Source organism: Mesitornis unicolor, unplaced genomic scaffold, assembly GCF_000695765.1.
Source record: "Mesitornis unicolor isolate BGI_N332 unplaced genomic scaffold, ASM69576v1 scaffold952, whole genome shotgun sequence".
In the NCBI taxonomy this organism is placed as follows: Eukaryota; Metazoa; Chordata; class Aves; order Mesitornithiformes; family Mesitornithidae; genus Mesitornis; species Mesitornis unicolor.
Window position 1 is genome coordinate 25,271 of NW_010169615.1, and position 23,727 is coordinate 48,997.

A 23,727-nucleotide genomic window follows, 5' to 3' on the forward strand; every position below is an offset into this window, starting at 1 on the left:
GTAGAATTGTCAGCTGTGGTTCCTCGGTCTCAAACTGTCCTCCCAATGCAAACACAGGCCACACGAGCAAGGAAAACTATGTGCTTTATTTGGGAGCCCTGACATATAATATTATAGGTATATGTACATAATTTCATATGGAGAAATTATAGAAAAAATATGATTTGAAAAAGGAGGCAATTAAGGTGAAGGTGTAAACATCACTAGCCATTTATGTTCTGTTTTGGGTTTTTTCCTGCTCTTCAACCAATTGTTTACTAACAGACAAGTATTTATAACTGAAACCACCTGTATTTGTTACACAGTTCAACTGATACAACTGTGGAAATGTCCCAGCTCTCAAATCAATATAAATCTTCAAAAGGTTTTGAGTAGTTAAACATCAAATAATCCATATAGTAGAAGTCATAGCTTCGTTGTCGCTGAGAAGGAGAAAGCTCTGCAAAATACTGTTGTGTAATTTTAGTGGTAGTTCTTTCTTCATTGGAGTGCCTGTCTTTAAACTTGGGGAAAGTTAAATTTTGTGGAGCACCAATTAAATGCAAGAAAAAGTTTGCATCTTCTTCCATACTTTCAAATTTCCCAACAAAATCGTAGTCTATTAAACACGGGCTGCAAAGCCTATTGACATGATCCCAGTGGATGTCCATACCCACTGGCCTATGTACGTCCAGAAGATATTGAATGAACTCTTTGAATTTGACTCCAGAGCCTGTCCTTAATGCTTCTTTGGTGGCATTGACACGGTATCTGGAAATGATGGCTTTTCCAAAAACCGGGTGGTAGTAATTGTTTGGATGTTCAAACTTGTCCCGAAATGCAGATACCAGCTTTTCAAAAGGTTCACGAATGAAAAGCATCTTTGTGTAAGTGTTGAGCCTGTGATAAATTCCTTTATGATCAAATCCATCCAGTCTTTTTAAATAGTTTCCGTAGTGCACCGTGTTGTGCTGTATGTCTTTTGTGGAAGAAGCCAGCCCGTTAAGAACCATGAGCACACGTTTCCAGTTAGAGCAGCCAGCTTTTGGTACTTCACAGTATAAAACCCTATATTTATCCTCTACAAATATCCTAGAAACATGATAAGGAGTGATTATTCTTCTATTATTACTCTTGTATTTAGAACAAGTTTCCCTCATTATCCGCTTTCTTTCTTTTTGGATCAGATAGAGACTCTGCCACTTGTTGTTGTTTCTGTACTCAGCTTTAAGTGTGGGCAGGTTAAGAGTGGAGCTGTTCATGGAAATCAGAAATGGGCTTTTCTTAATTATAAATCTCCTCCGTCGTTTATGGAGCCTGATGGAATTAATTTCTTCACCTTTCTGTTGATCCTTCATTGCAAACATTATGCTGCTTTGCCTTCTGTCTGTGCTTTGAGGCTTAGTGGGCCCATTTTCAGAGAGGTGTGATGAATTGCTTTGCTTTACTGTTGCTACTCCGTCTGCAGTATTTTTGCTTGACCTTCTATCCTGGTTATTGCTGGAAACACAGTCCTGATTGTGGAAAAAAAGATGAAAGAAGTTAGTAAATGAGGGTGTTTATCATTATTAACAGGTTGTACAACTAAAGGTGGATCTATTAATGCACTGAGTCCAGCAGAATTGTACGCCAAAATACATTACTGCAAGTCCTCAGCACTGTACCCGCGTTGTGGTGATGGCTTTTCTCTTCTCTTCTTGTTCTGTGCTTACATGAAATTCAAGGGCTGAGTTGAGCCTGAACTGGTAAATTCCAGTTGATATTTGGATTTAACTGTATTTTGCATGGTGCCCATACCCAGACTTTGATAAACACTTTTGTGTTAAGTATGTTACCTTTTGTGGAAATTTTGAAAACACCTGAGTATTCTGAGGACTGATGTAGTTATTTCAGACTGCCTGTTTTCACGCAAATCTCTTTGTATCTGGCCCCCGCCCCGCTCTCTCAGCAGCTTACCTTTGCAGTGAGCACAGTTGTGCACAGAGTGAAGCCTGGCAGCGAAAGGAGGTTTATGGTGCTAAGTGGAATGAGAATGGAGAGGGAAGCAGAAAGGGCTGCAGGGAGAACACAGAGGCTCTGCAGAGGAAGTGGGTTTGGCGAGAGCAGCATGAATAGGGACCCCAAAGGGAGCTTGAGTGAGGTGAGCATGAGATCAAAGCAATTGGGATTTGATAGGAAGCAGTAATGGGAATGTGGCTGGGATAAGGCAAGTGAAAACAGAAGAAAGAAAGCAGGTTTATGGATAAGGAGTTTTTGCAACCTGCTCCCTTTCATTAGGGGGATGACACTAGTTAATACTTTCGGCATATAGCCCAGATGTGCTCCCTTGCTTCCTGCTTCTCAAAGCAGCTGAATTAAATCCCTGTCTACATGTCTGTGCCTCTAAGACTAAACTCAGGTCCTGGACGTTGTTTAGCGACATGTCATCCCTGTTTTGAGAACTCACCTGGGAGCCGAGTGGCAAAGAGCCACTAGGGAGTATTTCAACAGGGGAAGCAGATGTAGTTGCAGAATGTTTATTGTTTACCTAAAATACTTAATGTTTATTTAGAGGTTTGATAAATAGTAAAATTCTGATTTTTTTTTTTTGGTCTTTATTTGGTCCCTAGTAGTATTTAAAACTGGCTTCAAAAGTAAGATACTGGACTAATTTTAAGGTGCAGAGAATAGGGATTAGTAGGGTCATGCTCTTTTGTGGTGGCAGATTAAATCTTAATTCTAATAGTGATTTTGCAAGCCTCTCTGTGTTTGGCTGAAAATAAGAAATGCTGTAGGTAACTTAAACTTGTGCTGTCATGGAGACTATATCTTGTCACATCCTTCTTTAAGGGTGAGATATGAAAAGAGAGACTTAATATTCATTACAAAAAGCACTGGTGACGAAGAAAAAAAAGAAGCAAGTTGTATTACTTTGTAGGTCACTTCCTTAAATTGATAACTTACACAGAACCTAAACAGAACAGATCAGTATTAAACACAGTTTTTACAATGCTATGCAAGTTGTTGCAGAACTTAGGTTTCTAAACTGTTTTGTTGGCTGTTCTGGTAGTGGAGGTGGTATGTGACGTGCAGGCTGGGAAACCAGCTGATAGTTTGTCGTACAAGACAACATTTGACATATTCGGTTGTTGTGAGTGATTGGTGTAGTCTGCTCTTCTCTTCAGAGGCTGTTTCTGGTAGTCAAAGGTGTATCAGAGTGTGTGTGTGTAAAATACCAGATGTATTTCTAAATATTACCCTTTAGTTCTATTACATTTTATTTCTAAATATTACCCTTTCTAAATATTACCATTTAGTGGCTGAAATTCAATCTTGTTTACTGGTGACGTGGCTGATATTTCAAGGTTATCAAATTCAGACTTCCTAGATTTTCAGTTTTGATGACGATGAACCTGCAGTTTTTGGGAAACTCAAATGCCATGATTTGAATGCCTTCTGTCAGTGTAACCCTGAAGGTTACCCAGAAGATCAAGTTGGAGCTGTAGAGATGGAGTGATGCCAGTCACATCATGCTGACTTCACCAGGCAGTGGTGTTTGGGTAGCAGCCGGCAGCTGCACGGTTGTTCCTTTGCAGACTTTATACTTCTCTTTTAACCATGAAATAGTGAATGGCTGTGGTGGGCTGTCACTGCTGTGCGTGTGCTAACAGCCACTAGATGGAGGAATTTCACCAGTATTTTCTTTAGCCTATTTTTAGGTACCTCTGAAGACATTAATTTGATCAGTACGATTTAATACAGAATATTAATATAAGAAAAGTTTACTGTATCTTTTAGCAATATCCAGTCTGAGAAAAACCTCATATAACTGAAGTTGCACAGCTTATCAAACTCATATTTTAAAAGGAGAATTTGCACTTCATGAAAAAGCTTTGATGCATCTTTCCTTTTCAATGCTTCATCTCCAGTCTAGTGGCCTTATCTGAGCCATCTCTAGCCCTACTCCATACTCAGAATATGGGTATAACTTTCCTTATGTACTTCTCAAAACTTACTTTTTTTGGTTGCTGGAATCCCATGTTATATTTTATCCCTAAACAAAGAAAGAAATTAAAGTCATTATTTAGTAAAAATAAAACCATTTAGTTTCACTTTTGCTGGACAGATAACAGTGTGTCCTGTCAGTAACTAAAAGGAAAACAGGAACAAGTTCTGTTAATATAATGATAAATAGACCAATGATGAATCATAATTACTGTATATTTCATAGCAACAATACTTGTTGGAACCCCTCTTTATTTATAGATGTCCTAACAATTGTGAAATGGAATGACTGTCTCTACCTCCCTTTTACAGATGGGGAAACTGAGATGGAGAAAGGTGACTGCTTAACCTCAGCTAAAAGGCCAGTAGAAGAACAAGAAGCAGCTGAAATTCATGATCCCAGGCTAGAGCTCTACAAAAAAGTCTGTTCCTTGTGTACTTACCTAAAGCTGTGTGGTTATGTTCCCCTCCCCCCTACTTAATCATAGTAATAGCTTGCATTTGCTGTAAAACCAAAGCAACACACAGTTGAATTATATATAAGTGAGAGAATGTTTGTAGAGTTTTGGAGAGACAAAACAATACAGAATTGAGTTTTTTCAAATCTTCTGGTTTCTACAGTGATCTCTACCTGAAAATACAATAATAAAGATGTTAAAATCCTAGAAGGCAACTTGTGTTGTATTTCTTTACTGTTCCTAACCTCTGCTAAGTATAAGTTAATAATACAAGAATACATAATGGAAAACACTTCTTAATTATGAAATTTAGTTTGCGACTTTTTAACTTATAAAACTGCTATCATCACTGTCATTGTTGCTTGAGAACTTCAGCAGTTTGAAGAGTTGAGTGTAATAAGTCTGCACTGTGAATCCACAGCCTTCCTGACAAGGACAATTACAGGTAAAGGTATTGCAAAGCGTTGTAATGAAAGCATCACTGGAATAGCTTAGTCTCATCAGGTTATTTTTCATGGTACTACAAAAGCTCTCAAAAACAGTGTGTGTGCGTAGTTAACATTGTACGTTATTGTAGTTAAAGTAGCAGGTCTGACTTACATGATCAATCATGATCAGATCTACAAACTGGTGTTTATAGTAGAGTCTGAGTAAAATTGCCGTGGTTAGTTCTGTGCTGTTAGAGCTCATTTAGAAGTGCTCATTACTCTTTTGGCTCATGTTTGAGCTTTAATTCCACTACAGCAATTTGTTAGCAATAAACCCAAGTTAAGGTGGATGGGGTTATTGTGATTCTGTGGCTATTAAAAGCAAAGGGCATATTATTTTTATCTCATCAGAAATAAGTTCCAGACATCTTAAAGGAGCCTTAAGCCTTTTCCTAGCTGCTTCTCAAAAATGTTTAAGCGCAAAATAAAGTTAGAATTCTGTTTCATTCTAAAGAGAGAGCTGATCTGTAGCATACTTGTGTGGGTTCTGGAGGATTAAAACAGATTCTGTTGCACCAGGCTTTAGGAGATGTTATTGAGCTGTTGTCCAGTTGTGCTATGATCAGTTAAGAACTTCATTTATTCTACTGCTGTGTAATATATTACAGAGCGATGAAGGTATGGAAACTACTGTCCAAAAAGAAAAGTAAAAACTAAGCACTAGCACTTTGAAAGAATTGAAACTAGAGCATAGGTGTTGTGTTTAAACCATGAAATTGTTCTGTTTGTCAGCAGATGTGACCTCTTCTAAACCTAACGACATAACTTAAAGCCACTTGAGCCAGACTTCCGTTGGCTGCTTGGCCTGTGCTGTAAGGTATCATTAATATAGCTAGTTGGAATAGTTGTTTAACTTTGACTTTAACTGTTCTTGTAGTAGAGCTTGAAATTAAATATTATTTTCCTCATAAATTCAGAATATTGTTATGCTGATTCTTCTTTCACAGGCAGAAATCATCAGTACAGTTTTGAAAAGTGAACATGGTTAAGAAATTTAATCTGGTGTTGTGGCTTGGTCAGTTCTACTCATTTGCTATTTTGGTTTCTTGTGTATATGTAACATGATTTTCTTAGTAATTCTCATAATAACATTATTACAGGCAATAGTCACCATTCTGTTCAGTACCATTTTATTCCTCTCGAGTATATAATTTTTGGTCTTTCTTTTAAACTGGATTGAGTAGTGTTAAGTCATGCCTCGTCTTCTGTCACAGATCGTGGAGATTTACTTTGGCTTTCAATACTGTCAACATGCATAGGTGAAAATTAACACATTTAAATATTTCTCCTACTGTGTGCTAGTTATGCCTACCAGTGTAAGGTAGGAGAATGGCTGTGCAACCCTTCCCAAAAGATCAAGTCGCATAATGTCTACAAATCTACTCCCTTTCTGAAAGCATTTTGAGCTTTTCACAATTGAAAATGTAAATGAGGAAAGGCTTGGTGACCTCTTGGAAAGCTGAGCAAATATTCTGGACAGAATCAGATGCAAATATTGGAGCATCTGCTGTTTCCAAATTTTAATGTAAATGTTAGGGTTAGTTTTTTTTTCCCAGGTTTGTTTAGTTGTGGTCGTTTGTCCTGACTTCAGTGGGGGCAGTGATAGCTTGCAACAAAACCACACACTTTGTGTATTTACCTGTTAAAGTTGGTATGTATTTGACATGAATAATAACTATTAAAAAACATCAACCCCAAACACTGAAGTGCAAAGAGCAGGTATGAGACTTATCTTTTTTTTTGTGGTTAATTATGTTTTTGTAATGGTGTTTCATGAAGGTAACTTATTTGAGAGATTAATACATTGCACTGATATGCTGTGCTATAAAAAAACTAAAAATAAATGCTAGTAGGAGATGTTTAAAAAGAGATTCTTCATTTGCTGGTTTTAAGATGTAATCAGAACAACAATTCATGTTTAATGTAAATGTTTGGTGAAGCACTTGCCAATCTCTCCAATGTTTTCTGAATTTGTGACTTCTAAAGTTGGCTTCTTTTAGCTGTCTTCTGCATGATGCAGTCTGTCACTTCAGACTAAGGCTACATGGAGAAAAAAAAAATGTCTTAAGTGCAGTGAACTCAGGGAAGTTTTACTACATGGATCTACTATATGAATCAAAATCTAAATGTGATGTTATTGCCAAAACAGCTTTTTTTTCCCATAAATAAACCATTGGTGTCTGCTGCACCCAGGTGATGTTAGTGATCATTAAATGTTTGGTGCCAGACACGATGACAACCAGCATCTCACTAGTGCTCAGAGAATAGTTGAGCGACAGAATTGTTCTATCAATTGTACATCTTTTATGTCTGTTTTCATGGTGTTCTGTTCTTTTTTTTCTTCCCCTCATGCAACCGTGATTTTCCAGACCTGAGCTTGGCCTGTGTTTTATGTCTGATTTTGTATTTCATGAAATACGAGCCTTATGCTTCATCCAGTCCTACTCTATAGTCAAATCTATTGTGAGTTTTTTTTAAGTGCTACTGGCAACACAATAAAATGGCCTTCATCTTCCCTGTGTAATATTATATAGCTTTGCCTCTCTGCATTCTCTTCTATCTCTGCTTCAAGACCTAATTTTGGTTTGCCTCTGGTGTTTTCCTCTGTTCTGAGACTACACTACGATTGAAATATTTTTTAATAAAAATAATAACTCCAAGTCTGTATCTGTGACTCCATCCCCTAATGGGCTTCTGCGAGCAGTGTGTACTTGTTTGCTTCATCTGAGCTGATTTGTGAAATATACTTTGGAAGGGCCATTACTGTCATTGCATGAACATCTGTGTCGTGTCCTATCTGCGTGTGCTCCAGTCTTAGATCTTTACTCAAAGACAGCAATTAATTGCAGAATGAGTAGTGGACTAGTACCCAGAATTCTAATCAGCATGAGAAGTTTTTAGTTTGAAAGGATTTTCTCTAAAATATTTGTCAGATCATCTTATTCCAGTTTTTTGGTAATTTAAAATGAACTCTTAACTGCACTTCTTTAAGGAGTAATTGAATTCAAATATGTAAACCATTAGGCACCAGAGTAAGTTAGGATTGGAAACGAGCTGTTCTTTTATACTGTAGAAGTTATTTTCAAGATTGATACAACTGTAAATTACTTGTTTTTACGTGTGTGTGTGTGTGTATATATGTATAAATAAAACTTATGTATATATAAAAATATGTATGTAGTATTTGTATTTGGAAGATTTTAAAAATATATAAATTTATTGTTAGAAAATGCTTTTATTTTTAAATTAGACCCTAATTAATAGAAAAACTGTGTGTTCATATCTGTTTTAATTGTTTGCTCTGCATATATCCTTTTTATATCTAAAATATATAGTTTATTTGATTAGGGAAAACTCCCTCAAAAGCCCCCATGTAAGCTACATACGTTGTACCTCATTGTAATACAGTTGAAATGAATGAGGTAAAGAACCTTAGCAGAGCTGCAGCACATCTTAAATTGTACATCAAAGAAGCAAAGCTATATGTTGAATGTGTATAATCAAACCTCTTTGAGTGCCCAGTGAAGCTGCAAGTAGCCAGTGTCATTTCCCACAGATGAGTAAACTTCTACAGTGTATGCTTTGGTTAAATGAGACATAGCTGAGCCCTTGTCAAAGTGAAACACATAGTGACAGGACACACATCCTTGTGTTCTAGAGACTTGCAAAGTCATGTGTTTCTGAGACGCAGTGTCTGGTTTCACATCTGTTTAATGCTAATTGTTGCAATGGTAAAGATAATACAAACAATTTGACTGTGTTCCCTATGAATGACAGGGTGCGCACAGGAAAACCCTGAGCCTCCTGCAATTTGTCTGAGGAACCTGGCTGTCACTCTTGCAATGAATGCAGTCAAAGAGTCTCCATAGCACCTCATTTTTAAGCCCTCTTTGTATTTGGTGGCAGAATAATTACATGACAAGAATTTTATTTATATAAAATTGTAAGGGTGATTTTTTGGGAAACTCTTTGTAATGCAGCTTTTCTGGAAAAAATTAGATGTTCCTGTAAATATTCTGATATCCTTTGCTACAGTATGTACAATGCAATTATTTTTTTAACTTTACGTGGCAAAGCATAGTATGTTATTTGTAACTATTCCAGCTTTTCACATGTGAGAAGCAAAGAGGCTAATAGCTGCATTTGCTAAAGTAATCTGATTTTAGGTTGTCATACTTTGAATTACAAACTCGAATATTGATTGATTGAAACCCTGAAACCCTCAAACCCTACTTGCTAAATCTTACACTGACCAATTTTAATCCAGACTCATACAGTAAGTCTTTAGTAATGTCTTAATTAGAATGCAGGTATCTGATTTCTAATCATGATATTCAGTTCAACACAATGCAGATGATCGTTCAAGTAGTGAGATGCAGTTTATCCACTGAAGACTGAGGCTCTGAGGCCCAGGTTTTGCTGCACATCTTTGGATGTATCAGATTCTCACTTACACGCTATCTGGGCAGTTGGATGTGAGTATCTTTAACATGCTGTCTGTCAGGGGACTGTGGGCTGCAGAAACATTTCCAGCTTGTGTGAAGCTGGCACTGTAGAGGTAGGGCCTGAGCTTCTGGGAGGGAAAACTTCAGTAAGTTTCATTGTGGAGCACATGGGCTGCATGCAGTGCAAAGCTGCACCTTAAAGAACCTCACTGGAAGAATGACCTATTTTTGCCCTTGTAGGTGGTGTGTGTTCCAGGGGAGTCCTGATTTTTATAGCCACAATGGAGAACAAGGACTGTTAACTTGAGAGTGTTTATTTTTACTTCTATGGTGCAATGTTAGTACTTCTCAAGATGTAAATATTGGCTCCTCTTCAGTGCTTTCTACAATTGCTGTTTTTGGCTAACATTTACAGCACTATTTTTAGTTTTTGTACTCTTTCTGCTCTTAATATTCATGCTTCTATTCTTTCCAATAATTTCCTTGTATAAAGAATGCTGTCTCTGCTCTAACTCTGTGATCACACAGAGCATGATGGATAGGACATTTCTGTGGCTATTTCCCTGTCTTCAAAGTAGTCCTTTGGAGCTCTAAGTAGTTGAGTGTGACTCTACTCAAAGAGTTTCTTTTTTCCCTATTTTGGGAAAGCGTAAGAAGTTTTCCAAGCTACTGAGGGTTAGGGGTTTTTTTAATACCTTTGAGTCTTCTTTTGTATATGAGTTTGTAAATCAGGTAACTCACTCTTCTTGAGTTCTTAGCTTTTTGTTTAAATTTTTCAATCCTACCACTGCCAAGCATGCAATTTTTAATAGTTTAAATGCAGTCTATTTGGGTAACTTTGAACTCTGGCTTGTGGCTTATTCTTAAGCAGTTGTTGCAGTGAAGTAGAATACTTCCATAAACATAGCCATTCACCGTCATTTTCCCTTCTCCTGTGCTAGCATTGTGCATAAACTGAATTACTTCATATTGATCTTGTGCTTTTCAATCCATTTCAGCTTCAGAGAGGTAGGCATTGAATTTAAGTGAAACAGTTGGCTTCATATTTCTAAACGAGGCAAATCTGCAGTTTCTCCATGCCATAGGTAGCAGGCAATGCAGTGCTGTGCTGCATTTGTGTCATGGGGTACTTATGATGGTAGCAGCTTGTGTGCACTTCAGTTGATTAAAACACGATTACTCTGGCTTTTTGTGACTGAAATGACTTTCCATCTTAATGAAGTAAGGGAGTCTCTGGACAGAAGTACCGTATATGGGGGAAGCAATGCAATTCTGAAGGGCATACCCTGGAAGTAATTAAAAGCATTTGGTTCGTCCATCAGTTTGAACAAGAAAAAAATTACAAATGGGGGAACCAACATAGAGATCAGTACATGTGTAAAGTGACTTTTAATGTCTGCCACTTGGACTTTCATACTGTCAAAAGACTTGGTATTCCCAGTTTGTTTGTGCTACCAATAGCTAATCCTCTATGTCTGAACCAACCGAAACTGCACAAAGTCATCATTCTGATGACAGCACTCGCTGAGTTGTGGCTGCTGCCATGTTGTCACTGCTTCCCTCTTGATTCCATGATTGTAGCCAATACCCCTGATGTGATGTCCCTCTTGGCAGTTTAACTCAGGCCATCCTTTGTACACATTTTTCTCTCCTTTCTCCAGTAAGGGATTCTTGGAGTAAAAGATGATAATATGGAGCTGGTAGCCACCATTTCTAAATGCAGGTGCCACTTGAATATAGTGTTTCTCTGCACAATGCATTTCACACAAAATACCCAGGTTATCCTCCTACTTTTGTTTTCCCTCATAAAGGCTTTGTACCTCTTTGACAACTTGCCTCATGTCTGTTTTGCTGACGTTTTTAGTGTTCTAGTAAGAAATGCCATCTCCTGAAATGACAGTTTATTTTTCTATTATTTAAACACAAATTCATGTGAGAAATAAATTTGATTGCAAAACCAAATTTGCAAATCTCTTGATTCATCAGTGTCTGAGAGAAGCAGAAACGGTAGCATTTTAGAGGAATGAATTCCTCTTGAATCAAAATCCAATTAAAGTGTTGCTGTGACTTCCTCTTAACTCCCAACACCTACGTATCTGCAGTGACTTTGTTAGCTGAGTATTTATTGGAACTGTGGTATTAATCTCTTCCAGAAAGTTATTAATTTACATTCAGGTGTTGTGATGAGGATTTCTTTCACGTGTCTTCTACTCCATTGTTGACATCACAAGTTGTTTGAAGAGAAGATTCTTGTATTACTTGGAATTAAAAAACTTTATTTCTTTGACTTGCAACATGCAGAACAGGTGTGTGAACCCTTAAAGACACACATTTTGGGTTTTTTAATAATGTTCTTATGTTCTAAAATATACTGAGTAAGTTTTCTTGACTGAGTAATTGTGTAACTTACACTTGGTCTGTGTCTTTGCTAGCTAATAAAGGGAAGAGAAATGCATGGTACCTTTATATTGCAAGCTTAACTGAATGACTACAAGGAGCTGTTTGTGCATTTATTATGAGGCAGGTACCACTACTTGTTTACTTTGTCTTCTCTTTGCTATTTAGCTATCCTAATTAGTGTGCCATTTTCTGACTTAATTTATATTCAATAAGAAGAAAGCAGAAAAGTCAAGCCTGTGCTACTATTGCATTCCCCATTCCTTCTGTGGACCTATCCCTGGGAATACTGTTAATTAGCATCATTAGCTTTCAGGAACTGTCAGCAGTTACTTGCAATTTCTACTTAATACCTTTCAGTTATTCTCCATTCTCATATTTAGTATTTGTGTATTGCCCACAGAGCATGACTTTGACAAGGACATTACACTTTATTCGGGTTTATTAAAAAGCAAAAGCTAAGGTTTAAAACATAGCATTACATTGATATCTAATAGCCTCTGAGAACTATGCAGGTAGGTACCCAAAGGAGTTTTGATGACTTTCAAGCAAGCACTTTAATATACTTTGTGTGTGGAGAAGGAATTAGCTAGCGAGAATAACTTGCCTAAAACCCCAAATATATTTCAAGAAATTGTGCAAGTAGGACACTAAATCTTCAGTGGTCTTTCCATTGGAGGGAAGGCAAAGTAATGCAGGTGGAATTCTGGACTGCTTTCCTGTCACTCTGTAGAGACATTTCTTTGGGAGAGAAAGTGCAAATGGAGAGAGAGAAGGCTGCAGGCAAAACTTAAAAGGTAGATCTACATAGACATGCCTCTGAGTGATGATGTTCACTGATTTGGTAGATTCACCGTGGATCAAATACCACAGATGTGCATCTAAAGGCTGTATGATTGTTACAATCAGTTAGCTGCTTTCCCTTTCTCCTGTTCTCATAGTTAATTACTGACAAGTTTTCCTAGTATAGGAAACCAATAAGTAGTATTTTAACAAAAAAGTTAACACCTGCAACTTTGATTCATGACCTGTGAGAAACAAGCAGGAGATAACATTTGTGGGAAAGCTGGGTGTGAGAAGTTGAGCTCTTTGCCAGGCCTTTTGTTCTTGACTAATGAGCAACTTAGGACAGTGGTGATTTTGTTGGTCATTTCTCACCGGCCCTACTTCTTCTCCTTTGTGGAAGACTTCCTGTTCCTTGTTAAGGAGCAAACTTGCGCTCCTTCTGCAGCCAGATTTTAATGACTGATTGGTAGAACGATTTGCTTGCATAAGAATAGTGTCTTGGATTGACTTTCATATCTGTAAGAATGAGGGGGAAATGATTCTGCTCAAAAACTTGAGTGCTGACTACTTCCAGTATCCATGTGATATTACATGGTATCCAGAACTGAGCTGGAAACCCAGGTAGGAAGTGTGCTAGTCTTGAGTTTTAGCGAGAGTGATGGTCTGCACAGGGAGCTGCTGATGAAGTAAAAGGCTTTCACCTATCCACATAGCTCTTCTGTTGACTTTACCAGTCACTGCCTCTGCCAGGTCACTGCATTTTTCTTCTTCTTCCCTGCACAACTTAGAAACAGGGGAGCTGACAGAGAAGTAAAAGAGAAGATGCAGCAGTGGTGTGGCAGTATGCCTTAGATATATGGATAAGAGGAAAAACAACCTGCTGTGGGGACTGCTGATTGTTCTCTTCATCTCCACACCTGGATGAGCTGCACTGGTCTTCTAAAGGGGTCTCATCTGCTATGGCAGGGAGAAAAGGCAGGTGTTATCCACTTGGTCACTCTTCCCAATTTCCTACAGGTGCCACTTCAGCCTGTGCAACCCACTGCCTGGGCTGCAGGAACCAGAAGGGCTTTAGTTATATTTGCCTTTGTCTGTCACTTCTGAAATGAGAACCCCTCTGCTGCCATTTTATGGCCGCATCTGCATTTTTCGTTCACATGTAATAGCACTTCCTAATTTTTCTAGTACCCCAATGTAGAACAGTGCATCAGACCAAGAAGAGGTCATATGAACCGAGATTGAATTTTTTTTTTTTTGCATCTACCTTGACAACCCAAATTTGGGATGCAGTTGCTATGACAATTCAGTAATCTGATTTTGTAAGTCAGTACATACAAATAGCAAGTAGCCAATTGGTTGCTGAATATAGTTAGCTAGGAATGTAACTTTTATTTAGCTGATGAAAGTGTGTGGATGTGTCTGACTTCATTGAAAGCTTTTTCTATGACGATCACTGTTTCATGGTTCACTCAATACATTACATACAATTATATACAATTCATTCTCTCCATTATGCAATGGCTAAAGGATCTCTAAAGTAATCTGCCACTCTAATTCAGTCTTCTGAGACAATCATCTTACAGAAGGAACTATTTCCTGACAATGAAGCGCACCACTAACTGGCTGTGTGGCTTACACAGTGTAATTCAATACTGTAACTCTTTTCTCTTTCTTTTTTCTTTAATGCCTCTGCTCTAGTGCTGATTAAACCTCAGATTGTAGCAGAAAACTGTGTACATACAGGACTCTATCTGACCACTTGTTTCATCTGAAATGCAGTAGTTCCACTTCAGATGTGGTGTTTTTACTGAACTACTTAATATCTTGTTGCATTTTCATTGAGATTGTATACAGGTTACACTCTTATGTGTAAACACTAGGTAAGACTTATTTTTAAATATTTGAGAATAGTATATGCAACTCTACTAGGTATCCTTTAAGTCTCAATCATTTGTCTTTCTCTCAATTGTTTTATTAATAAATATTTTACCTTTGACAAGTCAATTCACTTCAGTATTTAGTTCCACTTTGAATGTGTTTAGATGACAAAAGTTGTGACTTCATTGTAACTGCAGGTGACTGTTACATTTAAAATGAATAATGTCAGAAACAAACCTTTTATTATTTACAAGCTTCATTTTGTGGTCTTCTCATGGTCTTATAGTTAATCTATTGGTGGACAAATAAAATAATCTATGTTTTTATTTCTGTGCTGTAACCCCAGCCAGCAAACTAAGCACCAGACAGCCACCTACACACTTGCCCCAGTGAGATGGGGAGAGAATCCAAAGAGTAAAAGTGAGAAAACTCATGGCCTGAGTTAAAGACAGTTTAATAGATAAAGCAAAAGCCCTGCACACAAGCAAAGCAAAACAAGGAATTAATTCACTGCTTCCCATCGGCAGGCAGGTGTTCAGCCATCTCCAGGAAAGCAGGGCTCTGTCACAGTTACTTGGGAAGACAAATGGCATCACTCTGAACATCCTCTCTTTCTTCCTTCCCCCCCAGCTTTATATGCTGACCATGATGCCATATGGTATGGGATATCCCTTTGGTCCGCTGTCCCAGCTGTGTCCCCTCCCAACTGCTTGTGCACCCCCAGCCCCCTCACTGGTGGGTGAGAAGCAGAAAAGGCCTTGACTCTGTGTAAGCCCTGCTCAGCAATAACTAAACCATCCCTGTATTATCAGTGCTGTTTTCACCACAGATCCAAAACTTAGCCCCATTCTGGCTACTGTGAAGTAAATGAACTCCATCCCAGCCAAAACCAGCATGACTTCTGTGGCTGAGTTCCCTACAGCTTTAGTACTCGTTGTTTGGAAATGGAATATTTAAAACCTCTGATCTTCACTGTCTGAAGATTTGCTACTCGGAATTGAAAGTGTGGGTTTTATAAATAAAACCAACAACCAACAGTTATGGTATTATAACAGCTCCTGTTTAAGCAATAGTTTAAGACTGTATAGCACTGTCTTTTCAACTATGAAAAATTTGGCGTTTACTTCAGTGGGTACAGGATCAGTTCCTCAGTGAGCAAGCAGCAATGTATTATGGATTTTGTGAGAGATGGTAAACTGCTTCCCTGATCTTTTCACTCGGACTCTGTCTTCTCTCTGTACTTTTCCCAAACAACAATAGGGCAGTTCTACTCCTCTGAAACCATGTCTTTTAGAAAACCACAGAAAGCAAGTCTTTTCCTGTTAAATTTTATTAAAGACAAAATACTTGATAAAATAGTCAGTGACTTTTTTCTTTCTGCAAGATCTTTAGTGTACGAAAATAAATGTTAAAAATACTCAGAATAAAATTTTAGCCATATTTTTTTGTTGTTTCTTTGTGCCTCTGCCCCAAGAAAAATTAAAACCATCAGGAAGATGTATGGAAAGAATACCATTTCACTCATTCTTACTGGTTTTCCAACCTTTTCTCCTTACATAAGAAGGGTTAGTGTTTTTAACACTCTCATAATCACCTGTAGGAGAAGCTTTAATTATCCAAAAAGTGAAGATGTCTAAAACTATGAGTGTCAGAAATAAAAAAAATTTTAAAAAAAATTTCCTCATCATTTCCAGTGATTAAACATTTTGAATTTGTTTGCTGATGCAAATCGAGCCGTATTTTTTTCTCTTCCTTTTAGATTTCCATCTTGAAGCAACTAAGGCCTTCTGGCAGGAGTTGGGTTTGTGCTTTTCATGCAGTTCCAGATTCAGCTTTTGCAGATGCTCTAAACTTTCTTTGAAGCTGAGATGAACTGAAACTTGCAAAGGACACCTTGTGCAATTTCAGATTGCTGTTCTGTACCTTCTGTTATAGAGGACACAAAGATTCAGTTTGCTTTGAGAAAATGCTTAGTAACATGGCCTTGAGTCCTTTCCCACAACTGCTTGTGCATTTGGTTTGTTTGCACAGAAGTGAAATTCTTCAGAGTGTGTTCCTGAGAGAATCTCTCTTGCCAATTACATGGAGCAACTTGAGAAACAAAGCTTTTTCGTTTGTATGGGGTGCAGGGCTGATAATCTTACATTCTTCATATGTGTCTTACATGAATAAAATAAAGTCATTAAAATTAAAGGAAGCTTGATCTGATCTCTGTTTACTACCACTTAAATTTGGATCAATAGCTCTGTTTTGCTTGTAAACAAATGAGACTCCAGACTATCAACTGATATTCTTTTTTTCCCCCCATTTCTCCATTAAGGAAGGTGGTAATTGCTAAACTGTTGACAGCAAGTGCTGGAGGAAGCAATATGAGTGATTTCCTTAGTGACTGTCAGACTCTTCAGCCAAGACTTTCATACTACATTTGTAACAACAGAATTACGCTGTGGGAAAGAGAGGCAGTGTGGTCTTTAGCAAGCTTGTTTCTTGCCAATATACTGAAATCAGCTACCAACTATTCTAGCTTCATATTGGTGTCTTTGTTTGGAGAACTCACTGAAAGACTCAATCATTCATGGCATTCTTTATTTTTATGAAGAACCAATAATATCCTTAAAGTTTAGGCTCAGAAACTCTGGTATACAGCGTGAACATATTTTTGCAATGCTGGCTCCTCCAGAGATCTTTTCTGTAGTGACTAATCCTGTATTTCATAATTGTGTGTTAACAGTCCATTCTGACAAATCACAAGACAGCAGATACTGTCTTAGAGTGAAATAATGGAAGAAAAATTTTAAGTAGTCTGCTGTTAGTAAGTGGCTAAATGTGGGTCAGGCAATTTCTGAGTTGCTTAATACAGGCAGCACTCATTTTGGGTCTTGCTGATCATATTTTAAATGGGCTTAATTTTCAGTAGTTTGCAAGGTTGTAGGTTGCAAAGCCTATGTGACATAATTTTATGAGTTTAGCATGCTGGACTTGGTCTGTAGCTTGGGTTAATCGCTAAATCTTGGTCAGTCTCCATGGCTATAAAGTAAGAATGTACCCTTCTCGGAGGAGTGCGGTGTGTGTTAACTGATTGACCAAGAACGTAAGTTGTTGATGCTCTGCAAGCATTATAATGCTGGTCTCCTTAATAAAGGATTGTGTTGCCGATCACAGGTGCTTTTGAACAAGGAATTTCCTCCCCCCCCAACTTCTGCTCAAAAGTTTCCTGCTGTGTTTTGTGCTCCCTTCTTTGCCTTGGAATTTCTTGCAAGTTCTGTCTGTGTTTATAAGTTAACATTGATGGACATACTCACTGTTGACAGACATTTTTCTAATGCTTTTACTGTTTATGCTCCTTCGATGGAATAAATTTTCAAATATCATTATCCAGTTGTTTGGCCTCAGATCTTGTCTCACCTAAAGTGTCACAGTGATGTAGAGAATAGAAATATTCCTTGCAAAAGTTAGATTTGTGAATATATGAACCACTTGCATGATTTTTAGTCTGGAGGCCTGTAAGCTTTATTTGGTTCTATAGAGTGTTTCAGACTGATTTGGAAGTGGATAGGATATGTGGTTATTAAATCAAGAGGCTTTAATGTTTGAGTTTTTTTTAAAAAGTACTACTTTCTGGTCATATTCTGAAAATTTGCATAACTTAACACTGTTTAAAATAAGTCAGTTGCAGTAATTTTTAGTGATGATTTCACCTTTGTCAGTAAGATAATGCAAAGAAAGTATTCCCTGTTATATTAAGGCTACAGAGATCTAAAACTAGCTGTAGTATCTTTGCTTAAACCATACTGCTCTGTGAGTCCTCTAAAAGGAATTAATCTGTTTCATTGCTGTGTAACAATTTTCCCCATAGAACTGTGCTTCCTCCTTGTTCTCGGGGTTCCCTTTCTTCTCTTTCAACACCCTGAAGGCATCACAATAACCAAAATGAATGTACACAGACATCTTGAGAGAAGTGCCTATTAGGATTTCTAGTGTTTTGAGCATTTTTCTGCTTTCCCGTATCTGCATGTGGCTTTGTTTAAGGAATAAACTTGCAAATAATAATAAATCCAGGTAGGGGTTTTTCTTGCCTTAAAATGACATAAAGACTGAGGAATCTTAATTCGCTTGTTATTGGATTAGAGAATTAGTGAATAAAAGACTAAAATAATACAGAACCCTGGGTCAAGTGAAGAATCCTATGTTTCAACTGGATTTAATTATATCTATCTGTATTTAATGTTGTTAAATGTAATTTAATAAGAGCAGAAAATATTTAAGTTGATTTTTATTGTCCAAATTCAGAGAAAAAATAGATATGCTTACTGCAGAAAGCACAACATGAAGATCTGTAATGGTTTTCTTTCTTTTTTTTATAACTGAAGCTACTATTTTTATTATACACTAAAGCCTTTGTTTTTGCAGTCTCCTATTATAAAAAAAACGGTGTTCTTCTAGAACTTTATGCAATTCATGATCAGGTTATGTAGTGAAAACTAAAAACCTGTCTGTTTCATGTGACTTGCTTCCTTAAAGTAAGCTTGTTCTATAGTCCCACCATCTCTCATCAGATTAAGGTGAACGTGTGTAACAGCATGGGCATGAAGACATCAGCCTCGTAATGCTTCTGCTTATGGTCTGTTATTTTCTCATTGATCTTTACAAGCCTATAACTCTTTTAAAAAGCATGTCATTAGATAGAAATTGAAGGGAACATGCTGATGATGGCTGTACAAAACCAATAAAAGCTGCCTTTATTAGCTTTTATAAAAGTCTTTATTGCTCGTAGGGTCTTAGTCTCGGCAGCCAGTGAACCACATTTAGGTACTTAAAACCTGTTTCTCATAGACATCTCCAGAAGCCTTCACCCTTCACACTTACAGTGCTCCACCCTTGTCATCGTATTTCTTTTCTCTTTTAAGTTTCTGCCCAGTAATGTCAAAATACAAACTATTAAACATATGTACCTGCTCTTAGGCGTTGCTAACCAGTGGAAGAGGTCAGTGGTGGCTCCTGGGAAAGGAACAAGTTTCTTTCTGTTTCCAGTATTACAATAGCAAAGACAGTAAACATTAATTTTCATTAAGCACTTTGCTATAAATCTCAGTTTAATATACATTTCAGATGTTCCAGATAAATCCGTAACCTTTCAGTTGTTCCCTCTTGTAATCCTGTATCAGTGATGAATCTTGGCAGTGACAAATGGCACTGTTAGACCCTGCCACCACTTCTGTTCATGTTCTTCTCTGTGTGTTTTCTTTAGAGGCAGGAGGAGGGGAAAGGGTCGGGCTGGGGAAGACAGTTTGAATGCTAATGCCTATAAATGCCATTGTCCTTTTCCTCCCCTTCCTTGAACTCTGAGTGTCTGCAAAAACTGCAAGTCACCGTCTTATAAAAAAAAATCAAACAACAAAAACCAAAAAAACCACCCCACAACAACAAAAAAACCAGAAACAAAAAAAACCCCAACACAATAAGTTACTGATATAAACTATTTGTTTGTCTTGGTAGTAAATAAAGTAATATTAGATCATCAGTGAGTGATCTGCAGCCTTCTGGATCACTTAGTTCCACAAGTGATGCATGTCAACATCTGAAGTAAGTGGATTGTTTTCAGAGGCAGGAACTACCTCATGCCATTGAGACAACTTGCAGTGAGTTTATTATATTCTTGTAATAAATAGTCTGATAGCATAGCCAGTATGGTTGAAAAATAGCAATGCATACCTTCTTACAACAACCAGAAACTCCAGAAATCTGCTCCTTTAAAAAAATTTTTCTAGATCTCTGTGGCAAAAAAAGTTACCAGTTGTCCTACTGGGGAGAACTATTGTCATACAACAAGTGAGGGGTAACGTATGTCACAGAAGCAGCTGATTTGTGTTGGACTGGAATCAACTTGAACTATGAAACTTTTGGGTCCGTGCCACCTTTAGCACCACCTGATGGGAAAACTGGCAGGCAGGTACAATAACAACTCAAAATTTATGAATAGTGTTACTGCAGGTGTCCAAGTACGAAGGTAAATGTAATTAAGCAATAACCGTATCTTCCCAAGGACAAAATAAAAAATAAAAAGATCCAGGTGAAAACAGGATTCTTTGACTCAAAATTATAACATAACTTTTAGTGAAATGAAGACACCAGATTAATTTAGCAAACTTTCATTTTGGGAATATTCAGTTTCTCTTGTAATGGTATTTCCTGGAATATAATTTCTGTGACAATCGGGAGTATCGATGCACAATGTGTTTAAAAACCCCCAAACAAACAAATTCCCTGCCCCCTATTTACTAATGTAATATGAGGTATTTTAATTTTCTTTATTTTCTGTTTTGAAGAAAACAGTACAGATAATAACTTAAAAATAAAGCTAACAAAGTGTCAAGTCCTATGTAATGTAGCAATTTTGTAGTTTAACATTACTGTTAAACTGTTAGGAAACTGCATAAAACTGTTAACAACAACAACAACAAAAAAGAATTAGTATCTATCTGATAGGAAAGCATTTGTTTGAGATAATGGGAGATACATTTCAAAACCTGATTTTCATATGGCAGATACCCTTTGTGACCAGTCTGCTGTGGTGAGGGTCTGTACTTATATGATCTCCTGGCCTGAGCAAGCTGAACCCACCTGTAGTGCTGTGCACTCTTTTGCTCTGCAGCACAGCTCAGGTAGAACTCAAGACATCACTGGAAACTGCCCCTGCCCTGACTGCAGGCCACCCAGCTGTAAAGCCTTTGCTGAGCCAGAGCAGACCAGCACAGTGACCTTTCTGGGAATGGTATAACCCCAGGAAGCTTTGAATTGAGTCAGTCATTGGAGAGAGGCTGCAGTATCGCAGAACAGGGCAAGGAACAGGCTCAGACTTCTGAAGAGATGCATGTCTTGCAGCTCCAGGCACGGTTCAAAGAGCTGAGTACATTCTGTACCTTCTGAGAGCTGGCTCTGACCCTAAATTTTCATGATACCACCAGCTCAATCACATTTCCGGTTATTGGTTTAATGGGAATAATCTTTCCTAACAAGCTCTCAAGGGTGCCACAAAACTTAATATTAAGCAAGGGGCTTGGAGATTCTCCACCACTCTGTGGAATATAACAGTAAGAATAATGCTTTAATAGCATGGTTTTCTTTGTCATCAAAAATAATTAATTCTGTCCTGTCTCTTTGAACAACTGCAATGATTTTTTTGTGCTATTTGTTCATATATTTAGATTAGATGCTAAAGTGGAAGCCTAAACACACTGTCATCTTCAGATACACTCAGGCAATTAGAGTGCAGCTTGTATTATTGTTTTATAATTCAAGTGTAGTGAAGTCATAAATTAAGAAGCTCATTAAATTTTCAATTGCATTATTAGGAAAATTCAGCTTATTAAATTCTTTGGTAAGACCTAATAATGAAACATTGTATCCTTATTTTTTCCCTATCTCTCTTAATCTTTGTTGCTCAGATAGTGTTCTCTATCCTTAATATAAGAAAAATAAAGTAATAGGAATATAAATTGTGGAAAACAATGTTTCCGACATAGAGCTTAACATTGATCCTCCTTGTCACATTTTAAATAATTTTTTTAATGAATTCTCGTTACTGACAGAGAAGCCTGCCCCTTGAATAGCTGCAGGCATCTCAGTAGCAAGGTGCCAGCATCTCTGTGCTTCGTGCTTGGCATTGCTTTGTTTATAGCAGCATATCAAATAAAGACTGATAACACTATTTTTGGCAATATATGACACAACTTGATACTATACGTTGAGCTGTTTAAAAAAGGAATTATTAAAAACCTCAGATTTCACTGCAATTGTGTGTGTTTTTAATGGAGTATGCAAATATGAAACTGCTCACTGAGCTAAGTCTGTAGTGATAGAAATGGTTTCCTATCCATTAAAATCAGAGGGACTGGATTCACAGTTGTGGTGGATTTCCTTACTTCGTGAAGCATTTTTCTGTCACCAGCAAATGGTTCAAGCCCAAATTATTTGAAAATTAATGTGGTGACACCCAGTTATGCTGCAGCTGATTTTTTTTATCTATTTTTTTTTTTACCATGTGTTGTTATGCTGACATTACAACAGTATGAGTACAACAATAAGTCTTCTTTCATCTTGGGAGGTGGTATTTAATTTATTCAGGGATTATTTCATTTATTGCCACATCGTAGTGAGACAGGCAGAGATACGATCATGAGGGAGCATGAAATCCTCTGCACGTGATACTAACTCACTCTAGGTAAGTATATACACAGAAAGAAAAATATTTGGCTAGGTAATTCAAAGACTTCATTGTGTGAGTTTTTTCCAGACAGTAGACTAATAACCTTCCTGTTCCCTGCCACCATTTGAAAGAGAGCTTTTCCACTCAAATTATTGCTTCTATATCTAGTTGTACCTACCAAAATTGTATCTATTAACTGTTTGCTCAATTAACTGCTCAATCGAGACAAGTAAATGCCAGAGGGCAAAAAATCAGTTTGCATTTCTTTGGGCAATTCTAGGGCATCTATTTCTGAATAATGTTCTCCCAGGTGCACAAGTTCAAGCTCAGTGAATCCAGTAAGCTCCTGTGGATTTCAAGGTTCATAATCGGGAACCCATTCAAATTCCCCAGTTGCATCTCACAGCAGGACATGTAGTAAATGGTCTTTTGCCTCACAGAGGTATTTGATATTTACAATATTAGCTCTTCCTATTCCTCTTGTGAGGAACTTGGATATCTAACTGCAAGACCAATTTGATTTCTCTTTTTTCCTTCTGTGAAAGAAACTTCATAATTTTTTCTTGTGGGTAATGGGAGGAAATTGTTACCAGCGGTAAGCGTAGTCTGTCTTGGGGTATGGGAACGTGGAAGCAGTGCTGCAGATGAAGGATGGCTGTAGGGGTTTTATAATTTAAACTTCTGATGCTGCTGCTCTTGTAACATCCTTGTAAAAGATTTCATGCCAACCAGTGCTTCTCGGGGAGGTTTAATAACAGCGTAGGGCTAAGTCATAGTCTGATGTGTTTCTGTGTAGGGGAACGCAGAATATCATGGGTTGCTGGGAAGGGCAGTACTTCGAGTCATGCTTTTGTGAGGTGACTGCTGTTGTCTCTGTTATGCTGCTGTCATTGTGGGTAATGAAATGAGTTGTTAGGAAAACAGGATTTAAACACCCTCTCAAAACATGTAGTGAAGTAAAATTGCTTGGGTTTTTGGTTTTGTTACTTCAAGTTTCAAATTTATTGCGCTAAAGTTATGGTACTTTTGAGCCCGATTCCTGATTTTTGATTGCTCAAGATTGTCAATATGAGACACACGTAGTTTCTTTTTTTCTTTATTTTTTT

At 37.5% G+C, this 23,727-nt stretch overlaps 1 protein-coding gene across 1 annotated transcript in view; it reads right to left on the reverse strand.

Annotated features, from left to right (window-relative positions):
• Positions 1-344: 344 nt before the first annotated feature.
• The window catches only part of CHST8 (carbohydrate (N-acetylgalactosamine 4-0) sulfotransferase 8), a 135,665-nt gene continuing 112,282 nt past the window's right edge, over positions 345-23,727 (reverse strand). Inside the window, exons 2-3 of the mRNA XM_010179380.1 lie at positions 3,975-4,012; positions 345-1,493 (exon numbers count right to left, since the gene is read on the reverse strand). Of these exons, the coding sequence (XP_010177682.1) occupies positions 345-1,493; positions 3,975-4,012 (1,187 nt within the window). The remainder of the gene's footprint in view (positions 1,494-3,974; positions 4,013-23,727) is intronic.